Source organism: Acomys minous (assembly GCF_964271855.1).
Source record: "Acomys minous genome assembly, chromosome: 12".
Lineage (NCBI taxonomy): Eukaryota > Metazoa > Chordata > Mammalia > Rodentia > Muridae > Acomys > Acomys minous.
In genome coordinates, this window is record NC_140493.1 from 95,758,131 (window position 1) to 95,774,774 (window position 16,644).

At 44.8% G+C, this 16,644-nt stretch overlaps 1 protein-coding gene across 2 annotated transcripts in view; it reads right to left on the reverse strand.

Moving 5' to 3' along the window:
- Positions 1-1,445: 1,445 nt before the first annotated feature.
- The window catches only part of LOC311579439 (uncharacterized protein), a 54,174-nt gene continuing 38,975 nt past the window's right edge, over positions 1,446-16,644 (reverse strand). For both annotated transcript variants that reach the window (XM_084749997.1, XM_084749998.1), the window contains 9 exons: positions 14,618-14,689; positions 12,076-12,150; positions 9,356-9,474; positions 5,653-7,370; positions 4,656-4,757; positions 3,046-3,092; positions 1,859-1,892; positions 1,657-1,784; positions 1,446-1,575 (listed from right to left, as the gene is read on the reverse strand). In XM_084749997.1, the coding sequence (XP_084606123.1) occupies positions 1,476-1,575; positions 1,657-1,784; positions 1,859-1,892; positions 3,046-3,092; positions 4,656-4,757; positions 5,653-7,370; positions 9,356-9,474; positions 12,076-12,150; positions 14,618-14,689 (2,395 nt within the window). In that variant the 3' untranslated portion in view covers positions 1,446-1,475. The remainder of the gene's footprint in view (positions 1,576-1,656; positions 1,785-1,858; positions 1,893-3,045; positions 3,093-4,655; positions 4,758-5,652; positions 7,371-9,355; positions 9,475-12,075; positions 12,151-14,617; positions 14,690-16,644) is intronic.

The following is a 16,644-nucleotide window of genomic DNA, read 5'->3' on the forward strand; positions in this document are numbered from 1 at the left end:
CTGGGGGGCGGAAACACGAAGTAAGGGGCGGGGTCAATCGTCCACAGGTTTGTAGACCCTCCTGGCAGGGCGGATATTTTGGGTTTATTTTTCTACTACAGTCTCACTGCCCACTGAATACCGCTCTAAAGTTTCTAGTCAAAGGTTTTGAATTTTTTCTCTCTCATTTTATGTTTGAATGTTTTGCCTGAGGATCTCCTGTGCCTGGAGTTGGAAGATAAGAGTCACCATGCGGGTGCTGGGAATGTAATCCAGGCTCTTTGGAGGACCAGCAAGTGATTTTAGGCACTGACCCATCTCTCAAATGTATTCTTTGGATGGTTAGGAACTGGGACATGGATAGCTCTGAGATATAAGGTAGCACCAAAGACAACCGACACTGCCCCTCCCCCCAAAGCCAATGAAATGATTGCTAATGCTATTGGATTTTTTTTGTTTTGTTTTGTTTTGTTTTTTGTTTTTTGAGACAGGGTTTCTCTTGTAGTCCTGGCTGTCCCAGACTTGCTTTGTACGCCAGGCTGTCCTCGAACTCACAGAGATCTGCCTGCTTCTGCCTCCCGAGTGCTAGGATTAAAGGCGTGCGCCCACCACCGCCCGGCTGCTAATGCTATTGTTATATTCGTAGATCTGTGCCTAATCCAATCATTGGAGACCTACACCCAAACATTGCACGGTGCCCAGGGAACCCCACAGAAGAGGGGGAGGAAGGATTGTTGGAGACAGAGGGGTCCAGGACACTAGGAGAACACGGCCCACAGAATCAGCCAAGCAGGCCTCATAGGGGCTCACAGAGGCTGAAGCAACAGTCACAGAGCTTGCATTGGGTCTGCACGAGGTTCTCAGCATCAGTGACGTGGCTGTTTACCTTGGGGTGATTGTGGGAGTTCTATGAGTGGAGCCGTGTCTCTGGCTCTTTGGCTTGCTCTTGGAATCCTTTCCCTCCTACTAGGTTGCCTTGCCCAGTCTTGCCTTAAGGGTTTGTGCCTAGTCTCACTGTATCTTTGTATCAGTGTTTGCTTGATATTTCTGGGAGGCCTGCTCTTTTCTGAAGGGAAGCAGAGGAGCAGTGGATCTGGGGGAGACAATGAGGGGAGGGGAGGGTAGGAGGAGAGGACAGTGGGAGAGGAAACTGGGAAAGGGCTAAGCCTTTAAACCTCAAAGCCCACCCCCCCAGTGACACACCTCCTCCAACAAGGCCACACCTCCTAATCCTTCCCAAACAGTTCCACCAACTGGGGACCAATTGTCCAAATATGTGCGCCTATGGGAGCTGTTCTTATTCAAACCACCCATTCAAATCTTATTTCCTTAGGTTCTGGATCAAACGCAGGTCACAAGGCTTGCATAGCAACTGCCTTCCCACCATGAGCGTCTTTACTGGCCCACAATATTAACTGCTATGCATTGATTTTCACTTATTCACAAAGCCTTTGGCACATATCTCCAAAAAATAATTTATTATAAACGATAGCGGATCATTCTGAGTCTTCAGCGTCCTCAGCTGCTTCGCTCTCTTCAGCAGAAGCCGACGTTTTTGGGGCTGGTGCCGCCTCAACCACTTCTTCCTTGGCCTTCCTGAAAGAAGAGCAATGCCAAGGTGGTCAAGCTTTGACCTGAGCCACTTGCCCTTAGCTCCTATTTGAGGTGGACATTTACCCTGATATGTCCTGGATGATGATGTCTTCTAGAATGGGCTCCTTGGTTTGTAGCTCCTCAGCCATACTTTGCTCGCTTTTGTCACGTTTGAATATATTCCTAATCCACCTTAGCCATGTAAATCTTTCCTAGGAAACAGAAGGGGGACATCAGTTCTGCTCACCCTGCCCCCTCCAGCCACAACACTCAGTCTCAAGCTTACCTGACTCTCACTGTCCTTAGAGAATTTCTTATCCCTTGGAAAAAAACACATACAGAAGACAGTTAGTGATTGTATCGTGTGTGTGTGTGTGTATGTGTGTGTGTGTGTGTGTGTGTGTGTGTGTGTGTCCTGGGGGACATCTTGGCTCTCCCCATAACAAAAATCACCCGGCACTGGGACTTGAGAACAGTTCCATGCATGTGTGGCTTCTAGAAACTTTCTAAGTTTGTTCTAAGGCCCCACAACGCCTCTGGGGAGCTCTCTGTCTATGGTTTGTCCTGGGGTGTAGCCAAAGCCCCAGCATGACTGGAGCCTCCCTCATCCCCCTGAAGAAAGCACCCTGGGCAGGAGCATTTGCTGTCCAGAGCCTTTCCCACCTGTGCCCTCCAGGCCAACTGTCACAGACTTTCTGAGGTGGGGGGAGGGGGGTGCTCCTGTTTGCCTAGCAAAGCCAGGGCCACAGCACAGTCAGAAACTCACAGGCTTTCACCCTGCCGACTGCCTCTGATGAGCGAGTGAGCCGTGAGAAGACACACTGGCTATCCTTTTTTGAATCCAAAGAGAATTAGAAAACTCAAGAGTGCATTTTCCAGAGATACGTGCTGTACAGGTTTGGAATGAAACATGAACACTGTGGAGTTAAAGGACAAGGGCCTCACCACGGAGAGTGGTCTTCTTTCTGACATGCCCTAGAGAGAGACCACAGGGCCAAACATTTCCTCCCTTTCCTCGTTAGAAGAGAGGCACCTGTTATCCTTAGTCCCTCCTAGCTATATAGGTCTATGAAGTTTGTGTCACTCAAAGAACAGGACCAAGAGGTGACCAAGAAGATGGGGTTTTCTTCTCATGACCGGAAGGGCTTGTGTTTTTCCACTCACAGCTCCTTTACCACTGTGGGCGCCTCTGCTGCTTCCCCAAAGACAACAAGCCTGGAGCCTCTTGCTGGAGAAGATGCCACTCCCAAAAGATGGGACAGCGCCAACCTATGGTTTTCACCCTCTTTCTTTGAAGGCCTGGTGACACCAGAGGCATCTGTGCTAGTTTTCCAGCTGCCTCGTTGGGAGCCGGGCAACAGAATTAAAGATGAGGGAGTTTCTCCCTGTCAGATGAGGGAATGGACTGAGGTGAGTTAGTTCCAAGTTCTCAGCTAACTCTCAGATTCTCCTCGAAAGTTGTCTCATATTTACCCTGTGGACTTTTCTTCCTCTTCCTTTCTTGATCTGTGGGAGTAAACCTGTTTTGGAAGAAAACACAATCCTGATCACCACAATGGTAAACCCACTCGTTCCTTTTACTTATTTGAACTCTTACCTACTCGATGAGCACAGGGAGCCCTACTGTGCTATTCTTCGTCTCTTCACAATACATGGCCTAAGGTTTCCACTTAATACATTGGACTGATTGTTTCAGAAAAAAAAATTCAGCAAATAACTCCTAATAAAAATAATTTCTGAAGCCGGGCAGTGGTGGGGCACACCTTTAAGTCCAGCACTCAGGAGGCAGAAGCAGGCAGATGGCAGTGAGTTCGAGGCCAGCCTGGTCTACAAAGTGAGTCCAGGACAGTCAAGGCTACACAGAGAAACTCTGTCTCAAAAAACATCATCATCATCATCATCATCATCATCATCATCATCACAACTATATTATTATTTCTTTTAAAAGTAAAAAATAAATATTTTTTTACTTCATCAGGAGCCTAAGCAATGGAGCTGTTTGAGAAATGAGGCCCACAAACCCTATTACTTCTGTAAGGCATCCCTGTCATGAAGGTAAGGAAAATAAATGGGGACATGCTAGGAAGAAAATAAGGAAACTAGTATTATTTGTATTAGAAACAACAGACAACCAAAAAGTTTCCTTTTCCACTGGGTTGTTTTCCCACGAGATGTGTTTATGCTTTGGGGGGCTGGGGCCTGGGGGGGGGGCTGCAATAGTTTTATTGCACTCTCAGCATTCCAGCTTGTCTCTGAGGACGTGAAACTGAGCAGGGGTGTGAAGGGAGCACTGGCCCATCCATTGCTTTTCTCTGTATGCCACTATTTTATTTAATCTCTGGAGTTTTTAAAACTCCATATATTCCTGGCCTGAACTCACTCAACAGCTGAGGATCTCTGTGAACTCCATCCTGATCACCCTGCTGCTGTTTCGCATGTGCTGGGACTACAGAAATGTGCGAAACATCTTTCTCTGGACCAGATTGTGTCATCCTCATAGCGGAATTGATGGAATGCTTCCTTGCTCTTCTCTGACTCCCACTGCTGTCTACGGCTGGCAGGCCACTGGGCATGTTCCCTGTTCTCACACAGCCTGCCATCTAAACTGGCAGAAGACACCATGAAAACGTGAATAAGTGCAAGCACAAGGGTGAACTGTACACACATCTAAAGGGCAACACAGGACTGTATAGAAACTTCCCAGGAGGTCACCACCACCAGTAGGTGTGGAGGGTGCTGACTGTGCGGTGGCCAGTGGACATCCCCCAGGGGTTTGTAAACTGACTCCATACTGATCTCTGTCGTCCGGGTTCACAACTGACCCTGTCCTCACTGAGGGAGCACTCACTCATTGTCCCAGCGTGTCCCACATCAACAGCACCCATCTGACACCAAAGCAGAATGTTACACAATGACCTGTCGTTGAGGAGCCCTGCTTCCCAGACAGCTAGGTACCTGTGGACGCATGGGGACATGACTTGAATCCAGAGACGGTAAGTGGCTCTGGTTTTCAGTGTGCAGGTTCCAAATCTACTAGACAGACAGGGTACATGCTGGACACATGAATGAATGGCTGTCCTTACCACAATGAGACAGAAAATGAGAAGCAACACGGTCACAGCAAAAGTCACAGATAGTGCCAAGATAACTTTGTTTTTGTAGATGTATCCAGGGACTTTTATGAGCTGAAAAATATAAAACCAAGGAATAAATTGACATTTCTGTCATCAAGTAACAAAGTAAAAAGAGCAAAAGAAGGTTAAAATCCGTTCCTGAGCTGTGATAGAAACTGGTGTATATAGCACTTAGGAGACTGAGGAAAGAGGATTGCTGTGAGTTCAAGGACAACACTTATACAAATACCAGGTGGGTTCCAGGCTAACCTGGATTATACAGTAAGACTCTGGCTCAATAAAACTAAAAGCTGGGCTTGGTATGGTGTCACACACTTCTTATTTTGTTTTGTTTGTTTTCTGAGGCAGTGTTTCTCTGTGTAGCCTTGGCTGTCCTGGACTCACTTTGTAGACCAGGCTGGCCTCGAACCCACAGAGATCCACCTGCCTGAATGGTAGGATTAAAGGTGTGCACACTACCCATGTCCAGCCTGGCATACTTTTAATCCCAGCACTTTGGATGGAAGCAGAAGCAGCTGGATGTTCAAGGCCAGCCTGGTCTAAAAAGCAAGTTCTCAGAGAGCGTTAACTACATAGTTTGACCCTGTCTCAAACAATTTGGTGTTCAAGCCCTTGCATATTATGTGGAAAACATCCTGAGTTTCATGCCTAACACTGTAAAACAAAACAACAATTAAAAAAATAAAACTCTAACAAAAATGTTCTACTTCAGTAGTTTGGAGATTCTAAAAGAATATAGCCAAATCGAATGTGTTTATTTGATATGGTTATTACATTTTGTGTTTTAGGTCGCCTTCTGGCAATAAATTTACAAGTACAGTGGGAATCACTGTTTTGCCTGGGCTAGAGTTATGTGGCCAACACAAGATCTGGCCAGGGAGCCCCTCGTCTTTCTGCTTAAATGGCTGAGAGAAGGTTGGGACCCATGCTCGGGCACTGTCCTCACCTGACTGGATTCCAGACCCTTCTGTTCACCTTGGGCTTCTGTGCTGTCATTGATGTAGTTGTAATTTTTCCACTGGTCTGTATCCCAGTCAGTCCCGGACAACTTGAATTCTTGCTGCTCACTGAGAAGCTTCATCAGGAGGCCTGTCATGGAGATGAGCTTGGCGCAGGACAGTTGCACTTGAGGGTCAGAGCAGTCCATCTTCAAAGTCCTGATGACGTGAGAAATGAGGTTGCGCACATCATTGTTGGGGATGAGGGGCCGGAGCTGATGGTTTAGCTGAAATTCAAAGTGTTCACCTGGTGATGGGTAAGAAAATTCTTGGAACTCCTTAGAGGAGTCAGATCCCCAGTCCAAGTCTATGGGTGGTTCAATAGTAGTTGGCTCAATCATTGGAATTAAGTTAGCCATAGATACTCTAGGATCTGCAGCAAGATTCTCAGGGGGTATATTTTCTGATATAGTCTCTTCAGGCCCAGTAACACTTGGTTCAAGGATGTTTTCTTCAACATTATTGCCTGTTGCGGCCTGATTTTCTTCAAGAGGTCTTTCTGTAGAAGGTTCTGAAGCAGTAATTAACTCTGATAAAGGCTTTCCTGCATAACTCAGGTCTCCCAAAGATGAAAAGACCCCTCGTGCAGGGGAATTTACCAGGCTCCTCACTGCAGAGGATGCTGGACTCTTTGCAATCAACTGGAAATGAGATTTTTTCTTCCTAAGGTTTCGATGTCCTTTTTCTGATTGAAAAGTTGGGTTAGAACCCTGCGCTCTTTTCACATTATCATTTGCACTTTCTAAAACAAAAATGGTGTAAGACAAGTCTTTCCGTCGGTCTATGAAGTCAGATAGCGAGTTTGTAGCGGGAGACTTACCTATCAGGAATGACTCTGGGGAAGAAGAGACTGCCGGGAGCAAGGGCTCTAAGTGGAAGGAATTTTCCACTAACTTCCTGAGCTCCTGCCCTGGACTGACCTGCTGCCACTCTGTTAAGGGTGGGCTCCTGAGCTGCCTGTCTTTGGCGATGTTCTCCATAGGTGTCTGGACACTCTGCTTGCTCCACAGGCTCTTGTCAGTCACTTCCTTGAAGTGCCTTTTCTGTGTGCCTCCTGTCCCCTTGGGGACTCTGTTCATCCTGTGGAGCTTTCTCTCTGCCTTCTCAATCTCTGTGAGACTGTCTTCCTCTGCCCAGGCTGGTTTCCATCTCTTTTCAAATATTTCTCGCTTAAATTTGTGACGCAAATTTTTAGTATTCTTCTTATGCCCTTCCGTTTTCTCTTCTTTTTTAACCTCATCAATTTCTGCATCTAACAAATTTTCTAAAAAATAAAGGTTATTCAATTTATTGTTGTGAGTGAAGTTACTGGAATCAGATTCATTTGTAACAGGGAGACTTTCTGTATTATTCTGCAAAGATCCCAAGGAATTGTTTGTGTCTTGTTCATGAGAAAACAGAAATTTAATGTATGGTGACACTGAGGATACTGCATCTTCCGTATTTCCCTCTGAGAAATAGGGCAGTATGTAATTTAGTGCACTATTAACATCATTTTCATCATTAAAGTCTATCTCTTCATCCATGGATCTGGAATAACCGGCATTATCTTTTTCTGAATAGCCCGTATCTGGTTCGATAATGAGCTCGGTGCTGGTGTTCTCCTTCCGGGTCTGTAGCACCTTCATGAACGCTCCTTCTGGGTTCCTTATAGATGCTTCTTCAACTGTCAAGGAAGAGGAGATTGCCTTTAGTCAGAGAACGCTTGCAGCCCTTCCTCAGCCCACAACCATGCACTCTAATCAAATGAATTAGGGGCCAGAAAATAGTAGTGTAATGTCAGTGTGTGGGAAAAGCAAACCTAAACTTAACCTTGTGAAGTGTAGCAACAAAAAGAGACAGGTGGCAAAGTAGCCAACCAACTTGGAGCATTCCACATGTGCACTCATGATGTCTATTTAAGATAGCCAATGGATCAGTAGAGGCTAGGGCCTGAAGACAAAGCCAGCCTCCGACATCTGGCTGACCTGCAGGTTCCTGTCCCCACACCATCCTGCCTTAGATTAGAAAGTCCCACTAGGTTTCCTCTCTGCTTTTTCAGTTGTGTCCTGTGTTGATACACCCACAGCTGACCATGGTGATGGGCCTCCTTTGAGGGTAGTGAGGGCAGAAAAGCTAAAGCAGATGCCTCTCGTTCACAGCCGCATTGGGTATCCCAATACCTTCCCATGGGCTCTGTTGCTATATATTCTAGCTCCCAGAATGGAAGAAGCAACCTTCTCTGTGCATCTTCCTGGAGATATATATACATACATACATATATATATATATATATATATATATATATATATATATATATATGGAGTATGAGGTGTAGATGAAGGTGTGTTTAATTTTCTGGGTATTTCTGGATAAATATTACTTGAAGTTATAAAATGTACAAGGTCAGAGCTACTCTTGTGTGATGCCTGTTCTCACTTCATTTCTCATTCTCCAGCTTCATGTGGGAACAGTGCAAATCTTCTGATAGTGTGAGGGCCAAGTATACCACTGTGTAGCTATGTTTCTTTCCCAAGAGAATTGAGAGGACTTTTGGTGGTAGTGAGGATCCAAGGAGGTGGGCCTGTGGACAGCCTAGAATTAGGGAGAGATGCCTTAGGCGTGAGGTGATAGCAGTTGATACTTCTGATGTGTAAAAGAAGGGAAATACTTATTTGCCATTTCTGGGGAAGAAAAGAATAATGAAATTGATTACAACTCTTATTAAAAATAAGTAATATGTATATTAGCTAAATGATAATTCTATTTACCAGATCTAATACCCAGATCAAGGGTAAAGATCTGTATTCAAGCTATTTAGACAAGAAAGCTGTCATATTTTGGAATGAAGTGATTGCTAACAAACCGAATATGTCAAAAAATATATTTTAGGGCTAAGCACAAGCTATACCACTGAGATGCATCCCTGTCTCCTTTTAAAATTAAAAGACAAAATGTGGTAGATTCTCACTACATTGCCTAGGCTGGTCTTGAAATTGGATCACTTTGTCTCAGCCTCTTGAATAGCTGGGATTACTGCCATGTGCTACCACACTCAGTTGAGAAAACACTTAAAATGAAGTGAATGATCTGGTAATAGAAAAGACTGAGGTTGGAAGCAAGTCCAAAGTGTGGGCATGAAGAGTTCTGTTCCGTTAGCAGAGTGAGGCAGCATTCACTGGGCACATAGAACAGAAGATCTCAGATTATAAATCAAAAGGCATCATTTATAAATTTACAAAAGAAAACCAAACACAACCAGTCTAGAGATGTCCAAAAGTCAGAGATCATTTGAGACCTAACGTACAAAAACAAAACAAAACAAAACAAAAAAACAAAAACAAACAAACAAACAAACAAAAACCCCACTTGCAGACTGCATTTCACTGTATGACAAGTAATCACTGGAAGCAAGGTACCAAGCAGACAGCACAGCCAGACTCTGTGGTCATGTATGCTCCTGCTCCCCATCCACTCCTTTATCCTGCTCTTTCTGCATTTGGGGCAGTTCTATTTTTCAATCATGCAGTAATAGCTTAGAGCCCAACTTTCAGCAAAGGAGAAGTTATGGATGCTTTCATAAAAAGAAGCAATAATTTTTAGTTAAATTTTTTCACTACTAGTTAAAAATTAAGATACAAAATGAAAACATTTATCGGGCAAGAGACTCACGACAGTGTGTGGTGTTTGTCACACATCCAGCGTGACAATGCAGTTTGACCATCTTGCAGGCAGCCTCAATGTTAGTTTTGTATTTGCAGAGGCAGCAGGTCATGTGTCTAGGTATGATCCTACAAATGGAGAAACAGAGAACTGGTTTACTGGAAAGAGGTGACTGAGGTATAGAAGAGGCAGCCAAGGCCACCTCGGGGTTTCAGAGGAAGAAGTCCTGGAGGCACATGGCAGTTGGCTGGGGACTCTAGCTGAGACTCCTAGTAGCAGGGACCATGGAAACTCAGGACACCCTCTAACTAGACAAGCCTCCAATGGAGGGAGGGGAACACCACTCTCCCACAAAAACGTCGATCCAAAATTTACCCTCCCTAAAAGATGTGCAGGGATAACGATAGAGAAGATGGAGCAGAGACTGAGGGAATGTTCAACCAACGTCTGGCCCAGCCCAAGACCCACCCCACGAAAGAGAGCCAACCCCTGACACTATTAATGATATTCTGCTTGCAGAGTTGTCCTCTGAGAGGATCCACCCAGCAGCAGATGGAAACAGATGCTGAGACTGATAGCCAAACATTTGGTGGAACGTAGGGAACACTCAAAGGAGAACAGGCGGGGACCAGCCATGTCTTGGCTCTGACTCCAGCTTTACATGTCTTTGTCACGAGAGGACTAGTAAAAGAGTTGGTGGGTTTAAAGTGCGGCTCTAACAAAAAAGGCACAGCATGTTCAAAGTCTAAATTGTCGCTTTAATATACACACCCACAGGTGTTTCAGGCTGGGTCGCACTCACCCACTCACTGAGCATGTCCATGTCTCTAGAGATGTGTGGGGATCACCGTAACATGTCACACAGAAGCTGCTGACACTTCTGCTCCAGGTCCTGATCTGCCTCAGAAAAAATGTGGCTTTCTCTGTGAGCACATTTCACCTCAAGCTGCGTCACAGCAGCAGTTCCTCTGGGTTAAACCCACAGGCATCTGGAAGGAGTGTTAAAGAGGCAGCCACATGGCTCCCCTCAGGCTGGAGGATGCATGTGCTGGGCACTGTGCATCGCCTGCCTCAGAGCTTGTCTGGTACTTTCATCTGGAGCAGCCTCCAAGGAACATTCAGAAACATTGTTTACAAAACTGTCCTGCCACCTGAGAGCTTTTCTTCCAACAACCAGAGAACCAACCGGGCCAGGGGTGGGGGGTGGGGTGGGGTGGGGACTGGTCCTCTGCAGTGAGGGCTGGGCTAGAGCACTGGCCAAGGCATGCTGCAGCCAACCATGACTGCTGGGTTCCCCTTTGCAGGATGTCCAGACTGCTATCCTCCAGACTATTTCTTACCCCCATGCCATTCCTATCCATTTGTGCTGGACTTCCAGTAGTGGGTGACTCAGACAAAGATTTCTTGTGTAAGTCACCAAAAAACAAAACAAAACAAAACAAAGAAACCCCACAAGCTAAAGAAGAAAAACTGCTAGAGTATATCACACAAACCGCAACCAGAGAGAAAAAACGCCCTCTAAACACATATCTGAGAGAAAAGACTTGTATTCAGAGTACAGAAACTCAGCAGGATGACTCAGTGGAGGGGGGAGGGTATTTACCATACTCAAGGCCATATGGTAGAAGGAGACTTTTGGAAGTTGACCTTAGACTTTCACATGTGTGCCATGTTATGTGCTCACCATGCACACTCATACACACAAATATATGCACACAGAATAAATAGAGACAAGTAGATACTTGGTAATAAACTGGGTAGGGCGGCAAAAGCCTATAAAAACAGAATTCAGGAGGCAAAGGCAGGAGGCTAGCAACAAGCTCAAGGGCAACCTGAGCTGTATAAAAAGACCTCATGTCTCTAAGACAAGGTAAACCAGAGCTCAATAAAAAACAAAGGACACTGGATTTAGGTACAGACACAGGTTTAAGCGCATACCACTAACACATACTAAAGTATAACTAGACACTCAGGCCAATGAGTTATTAAATAAACGCAGAGGACATTATAAGGACACAGACAATACCAGGTACCAGCTAGTGGGAAGGTAACCTCTTCTTGTTGTTGAGACAGGGTCTCATATGTATCCCAGGCTAGCCAGGAACTACCTATGTAGCCAAAGATACCTTCATATTTTATCCTCCTGCTTCTACTCTGTGAATGCTGGGGAGGACAGGTATTTACCAGCATGCCTGGTGCATATCAATCCCAGGGCATCATGCATGCTGGGCACACATTCAACCAACTGAGCTACACGCCCCCAATCCTGGTGAATGCTTTTAAATAGCTGAAATATAAAGACCAGGCGAATGGAGCGATTGCCATGCACTGCTGGTGAGACATGCTAAGGTCACGCTCAGTGAGAGAAGGCAGACCCAAAAGGCCCCACACTGTGGATATCACTTATGAGATGTTCTGGAAACAGTAGACTACGGGCTCAGAAATAAGACTAGTGATGGATTAAAGGGCAAGAGGAGTGACTGACTGTAGAGGCACACGAGGGGCCTACGAGCTTTATTACATGTGTGCATGTGTGTGTTTGAACATTCGTGTGGAGGTCAGAGGATATCCTTGTTGAGTTGGTACTCTCTTTCCATTTAATGTAGTTTCTAGGCAGGAAACTCGGGTCACGAGGCTTTCACAGCACACTCCCGAAAAGAAACAAAAGGCTAACATAAAACAAACTTTAAAAATAAGTAAATGAATTATTCTAAGGAAATAAACCTTACAGATGTTCCAGTTCCAGAGTCATCATGAGGATGTTCTCAAGCGTTGTCAGTTGCACCTGTGTTGTCCCCAGGTCTCTGAAGGAGAAAGCGAGACTTCATGAGGAGCCATTTGCATCACATGTGGTTACTTAAGCTTTGCCTTTCCTATGGACCTGTCTGGCTCAGGAGTAAGGAAGCCTGCCATAGAAGAAACGTCTGCAGCGCCTGCTCTAGCTAAGGTTACTACTTACACCTTCCACTTAGTCAGCTGGCGCTGGATAGACTTTACCTTCTTACTTCTTGTTGTCATTTTGCATTTACTCCATAACTACTACTTCATATATTCTCTTCTTTTAAAAAAACAATATACATTTATTCCTCTTCCTTTCTAGGATAATCTCGTCTCTCTTCTAGACTTATTTTGTGTGTAGGTTTAGCTGTGTAAATAGATGGTGTGTGTGTGTGTGTGTGTGTGTGTGTGTGTGTGTGTGTGCACGCGCGCAGACAGGGCACTGGATCTCTTGGGCTGGAGTTAGAGTGTGTTGTAAGCTAACCCACATGGTTGGTGCGACTCAAATGCTAGTCCCCCTAACAGAGCATAAACTCAGCTGCTGAGCCAGCTCTCCAGCTTTGGGTATGTTGCGTTTCTCTCTATGGTCTTCAATACTCTTCTTTCCCCAGGATAAATGTCTTGCCATACACACACACACACACACACACACACACACACACACACACACACATATACATACATACATATCTCCTTTCTTCATCCTTCTCTTTGTTAATAGCATTTTTTAAAACTTTATTTTAAATTGTGTGTACGTGTGAGTCTGCATGTGGGAATCTGTCCATGAGTGTAGGTGTCTATGCATGGCAGAAGCATCAGATTCTTCTAGAGCTGGAGACAAAGGCAGTTATGAGCAGCCAACCTGGGTGCTGGGAAACAAACTCAGGTTCTTTGCAAGAGTAACACACACTCTTTTTTTTTTTCTTCCCGAGACAGGGTTTCTCTGTGTAGCCTTGGCTGTCGTGGAACTCACTCTGTAGGCCAGGCCAGCCTTGAACTCACAGAGATCCCCTGCCTCTGCCTCCTGAGTGCTGGGATTAAAGGCCTGTAACAAACTGTGACTTTTGTGTTTTTTTTTTTTTTTGAGACAAGATGTTTCTGTGTAGCTTTGGCTGTCCTTGAACTCACAGAGACCCACCTAGTCTTCCAAGTTCTGAGGTTAAAGGCCTGCACCACCACCACCTGGCAAATATTTTTAATCTTTTTTAAAAATATATTTTATTAATTTATTCATATTACATCTCAATTGTTATCCCATCCCTTGTATCCTCCCATTCTTCCCTCTCTCTGCAAATCTTTAAGACAAAATCCTCTTTGATGTGCAAGGCAGAGGACAGACTACAGGGAGGAATGACTAACGCTAAATATATTTTTTAAAGTTATAAGGAAATCTATAGAAGCTTCCTAGAGTGCTTGTGCGTGACCATGCATGTGGGCACACACACACACACACAATTTAAGTGGGGTGACCCTATAATAGGGAAACAATTTCCTCACGAGACAGCAAGGGCTAACAAATAAAAAAGTGCAGTATTGGGAACGGGTTACTTGTTTTGCGCTTGTTGGACACTGAGGTCCCATAGATCTCCATTATTATAGGTTATTGCCAGTGTTCTCAATTACCTTCCATAACTTGATGGTAAGACACCACATACTCGAGGCACAGAATGTAGAGAAATCAGACTAGAACTCAATTGGAAGCTTCATATTTATTGGCTATCTTTAATAGTGCTGAGAGGTGCTATAGAGGGGAAGTAATCAGCAATCCCACTCAGCCATGAATCCTGAAAGCTAAAATAATAATGTCCCTGGCAACACATGCCCACTGATATAATACTGGCACAAATGTCAAAAGCATAAGCACCCATACCTGGCACATTATTGAAGCTTGCCATCTGTGACTAGACAAGTCATAGGCCCCAGGGGAGAACCTGCTATGGTCACTCTGCTAAAGGACATGATATCAAATGAAGCTCTAATGACTTTTTAATCTATGCATTAGTAGATCCTCAGTAGAGAAGATTCTTTTTGGAATAGCTGGCAATTAACACAAAGACCCACGGAGGTTAAAGTGCAGAGAAAAAGACTGCAGAATACTTAGCCCTAAATGGGGCGTCCCTCATCACACCTCTCTCCCAGGGCTCAGGGGTCACTGTGGGACAGAGGGCAGAAAGACTGTAAGGGTCATTCTCTATAATGACTATAAGAAAATAGTGTTCTCCAAACACATCAGGCAGCCACACATAAGGATTCATGGCCTGCATTAGGGATGTGGCCTCCGGGAGGGTGACCATATTCCATTGGAAAACCATACAAAAAGTATAAGGACACAAAGTTGGATGGGTTAAGAAGAGTTGGGAAAGGGATAAACATGATCATAACACTGTATGATCTTATTAATGAACTAGGAAATGAGAAAAAAAACTCTCTGGTGAAAGTCAGTAAGAAGGAGAGAAATCATCTTCTGCATCACAAGCTTATCACAATACTTACAGATATTTTAATGCTGGCAATTTAAAAAAGTAGGGGTCTTCAACAAGTGTGAGAGGATTACGGCTGAGAATTCTGAAAAATACAATGTAAACACAATTGAAATTACCAGCATCTTTAATGTAAATGAGTCTACTTATAAAGTTTAGATCAATTTCTTTGGTATGGGGCTTTTAAAAAAAAAAAATCACTTTGTGGGCCAACAAGATTGTTCAACAGGCATAAAGGTCCTTGTCACCAAGCCTGACAGTTTAAGTTCAAGCTCCAGACCTGCGCGATGGAACAAAAACACTGACTCCCCAAGTTGTCTGCTGGCCTCCTCTAAACATGTGTCACGGCAGTCACGGGCCCTGGCATTCATGGACCCATGTGAAATAAATGAGCAGATATTTTTTAAAAATACACTTTGTTTTACCTATAAACCATCCTTTGACTCCATAAACATTCATTCTTTGGAAATTATCCATGTGTGTTTTCTGAAAATAATAGAAGGAGAAAAACTGGGGGGAAATGGTGGATTTCAAAGAAAAATTGCAAATAAAATAAAATAAAATAAAGCCCCAAAAAACTTTTAGGTAAAAAATTCTACAGACAAGGGGTTCAGAGGTTAGAACTGGCTCAGTGCTTAGACCATGTTCAGGTCCCAGTGGCTCACAACCACACATAACTCTAGTTTCAGGGACCCAATGCCCTTTTCCGACTACTGTGTGCATGGAAAATACTCAGACACAAAAAATAAATCCTACAAACAGGTACATTTGGCAGTAAACTCTTTCAATGTAGGAACATTATTTTTAATGTCTCCTGTAATTAAAGATGCTTGTATATTTTTAAACATATAAAATAATTTGTGGTTAATTCACTCAGTTATGGAAAGAGATGTGTGTGGGGGTCTGCATGTGTGTAGGTCTGTGTGTATGTGGGTCTGCTTGTGTGTGTGGGTCTGTGTGTGTGTCTGCGTGTGTGTGTGGGTCTGTGTGTGTCTGTGTGTGTGTCTGTGGGTGGGTGGGTGTGTCTGTGTGTATGTGGGTCTGTGTTTGTGTGGGTCTGTGTGTGTGGGTCTGTGTGTGGGGGGGTCTGTGTGTGTGTGTCTGTGGGTCTGTGTGTGTGTGGGTCTGTGTGTGTGGGTCTGTGTGTGTGGGTCTGTGTGTGTCTGTGTGTATGGGTCTGTGTGTGTGTCTGTGTGTGTGTGTGTCTGTGGATGGGTGGGTCTGTGTGTGTGTGTGTGTGTGTGTGTGTCTGTGTGTGTCTGTGTTTGTGTGGGTCTGTGTGTGGGTCTGTGGGGGGGGTCTGTGTTTGTGTGTGTCTGTGTGTGTGTCTGTGGGTGGGTGGGTGTGTCTGTGTGTATGTGGGTCTGTGTTTGTGTGGGTCTGTGTGTGTGTCTGTGTTTGTGTGGGTCTGTGTGTGTGGGTCTGTAGGGGGGGTCTGTGTGTGTGTGGGTCTGTGTGTGTGTGGGTCTGTGTGTGTGGGTCTGTGTGTGTGGGTCTGTGTGTGTCTGTGTGTATGGGTCTGTGCTGTGTGTCTGTGTGTGTGTGTCTGTGGATGGGTGGGTCTGTGTGTGTGTGTGTGTGTCTGTGTCTGTGTGTGTCTGTGTCTGTGTGTGTCTGTGTTTGTGTGGGTCTGTGTGTGTGGGTCTGTGTGTGTGGGTCTGTGGGGGGGGTCTGTGGGGGGGTCTGTGTTTGTGTGGGTCTGTTTGTGTGTGGGGGGGCATTTACTGGGCTTTGGAGCCAAAGAAAAAAGATGTCAGAGGAGGAGCTGGTTATATCAGGCTCCATCAAATACTCTCACATGTACTCTGGATTGACAAAAGTCTTTGTGAGGGTGCCTGTAGTCACTTGTCAGTCTCCTGGTCCATGAATTTCTGCGGACAAGGACCATGACTTATTGTTACCATCATCCCTGTGCATGAAATTTCTATGGTAGTTTACAAGTTTTTTTTTTATATAAATAAGCAACATTGTTTAACATCAATGAAGTCAATAAATTCTCTCTTCCATTGTGTGGACACAGGCCTTGTTTTCTTGCTCAGG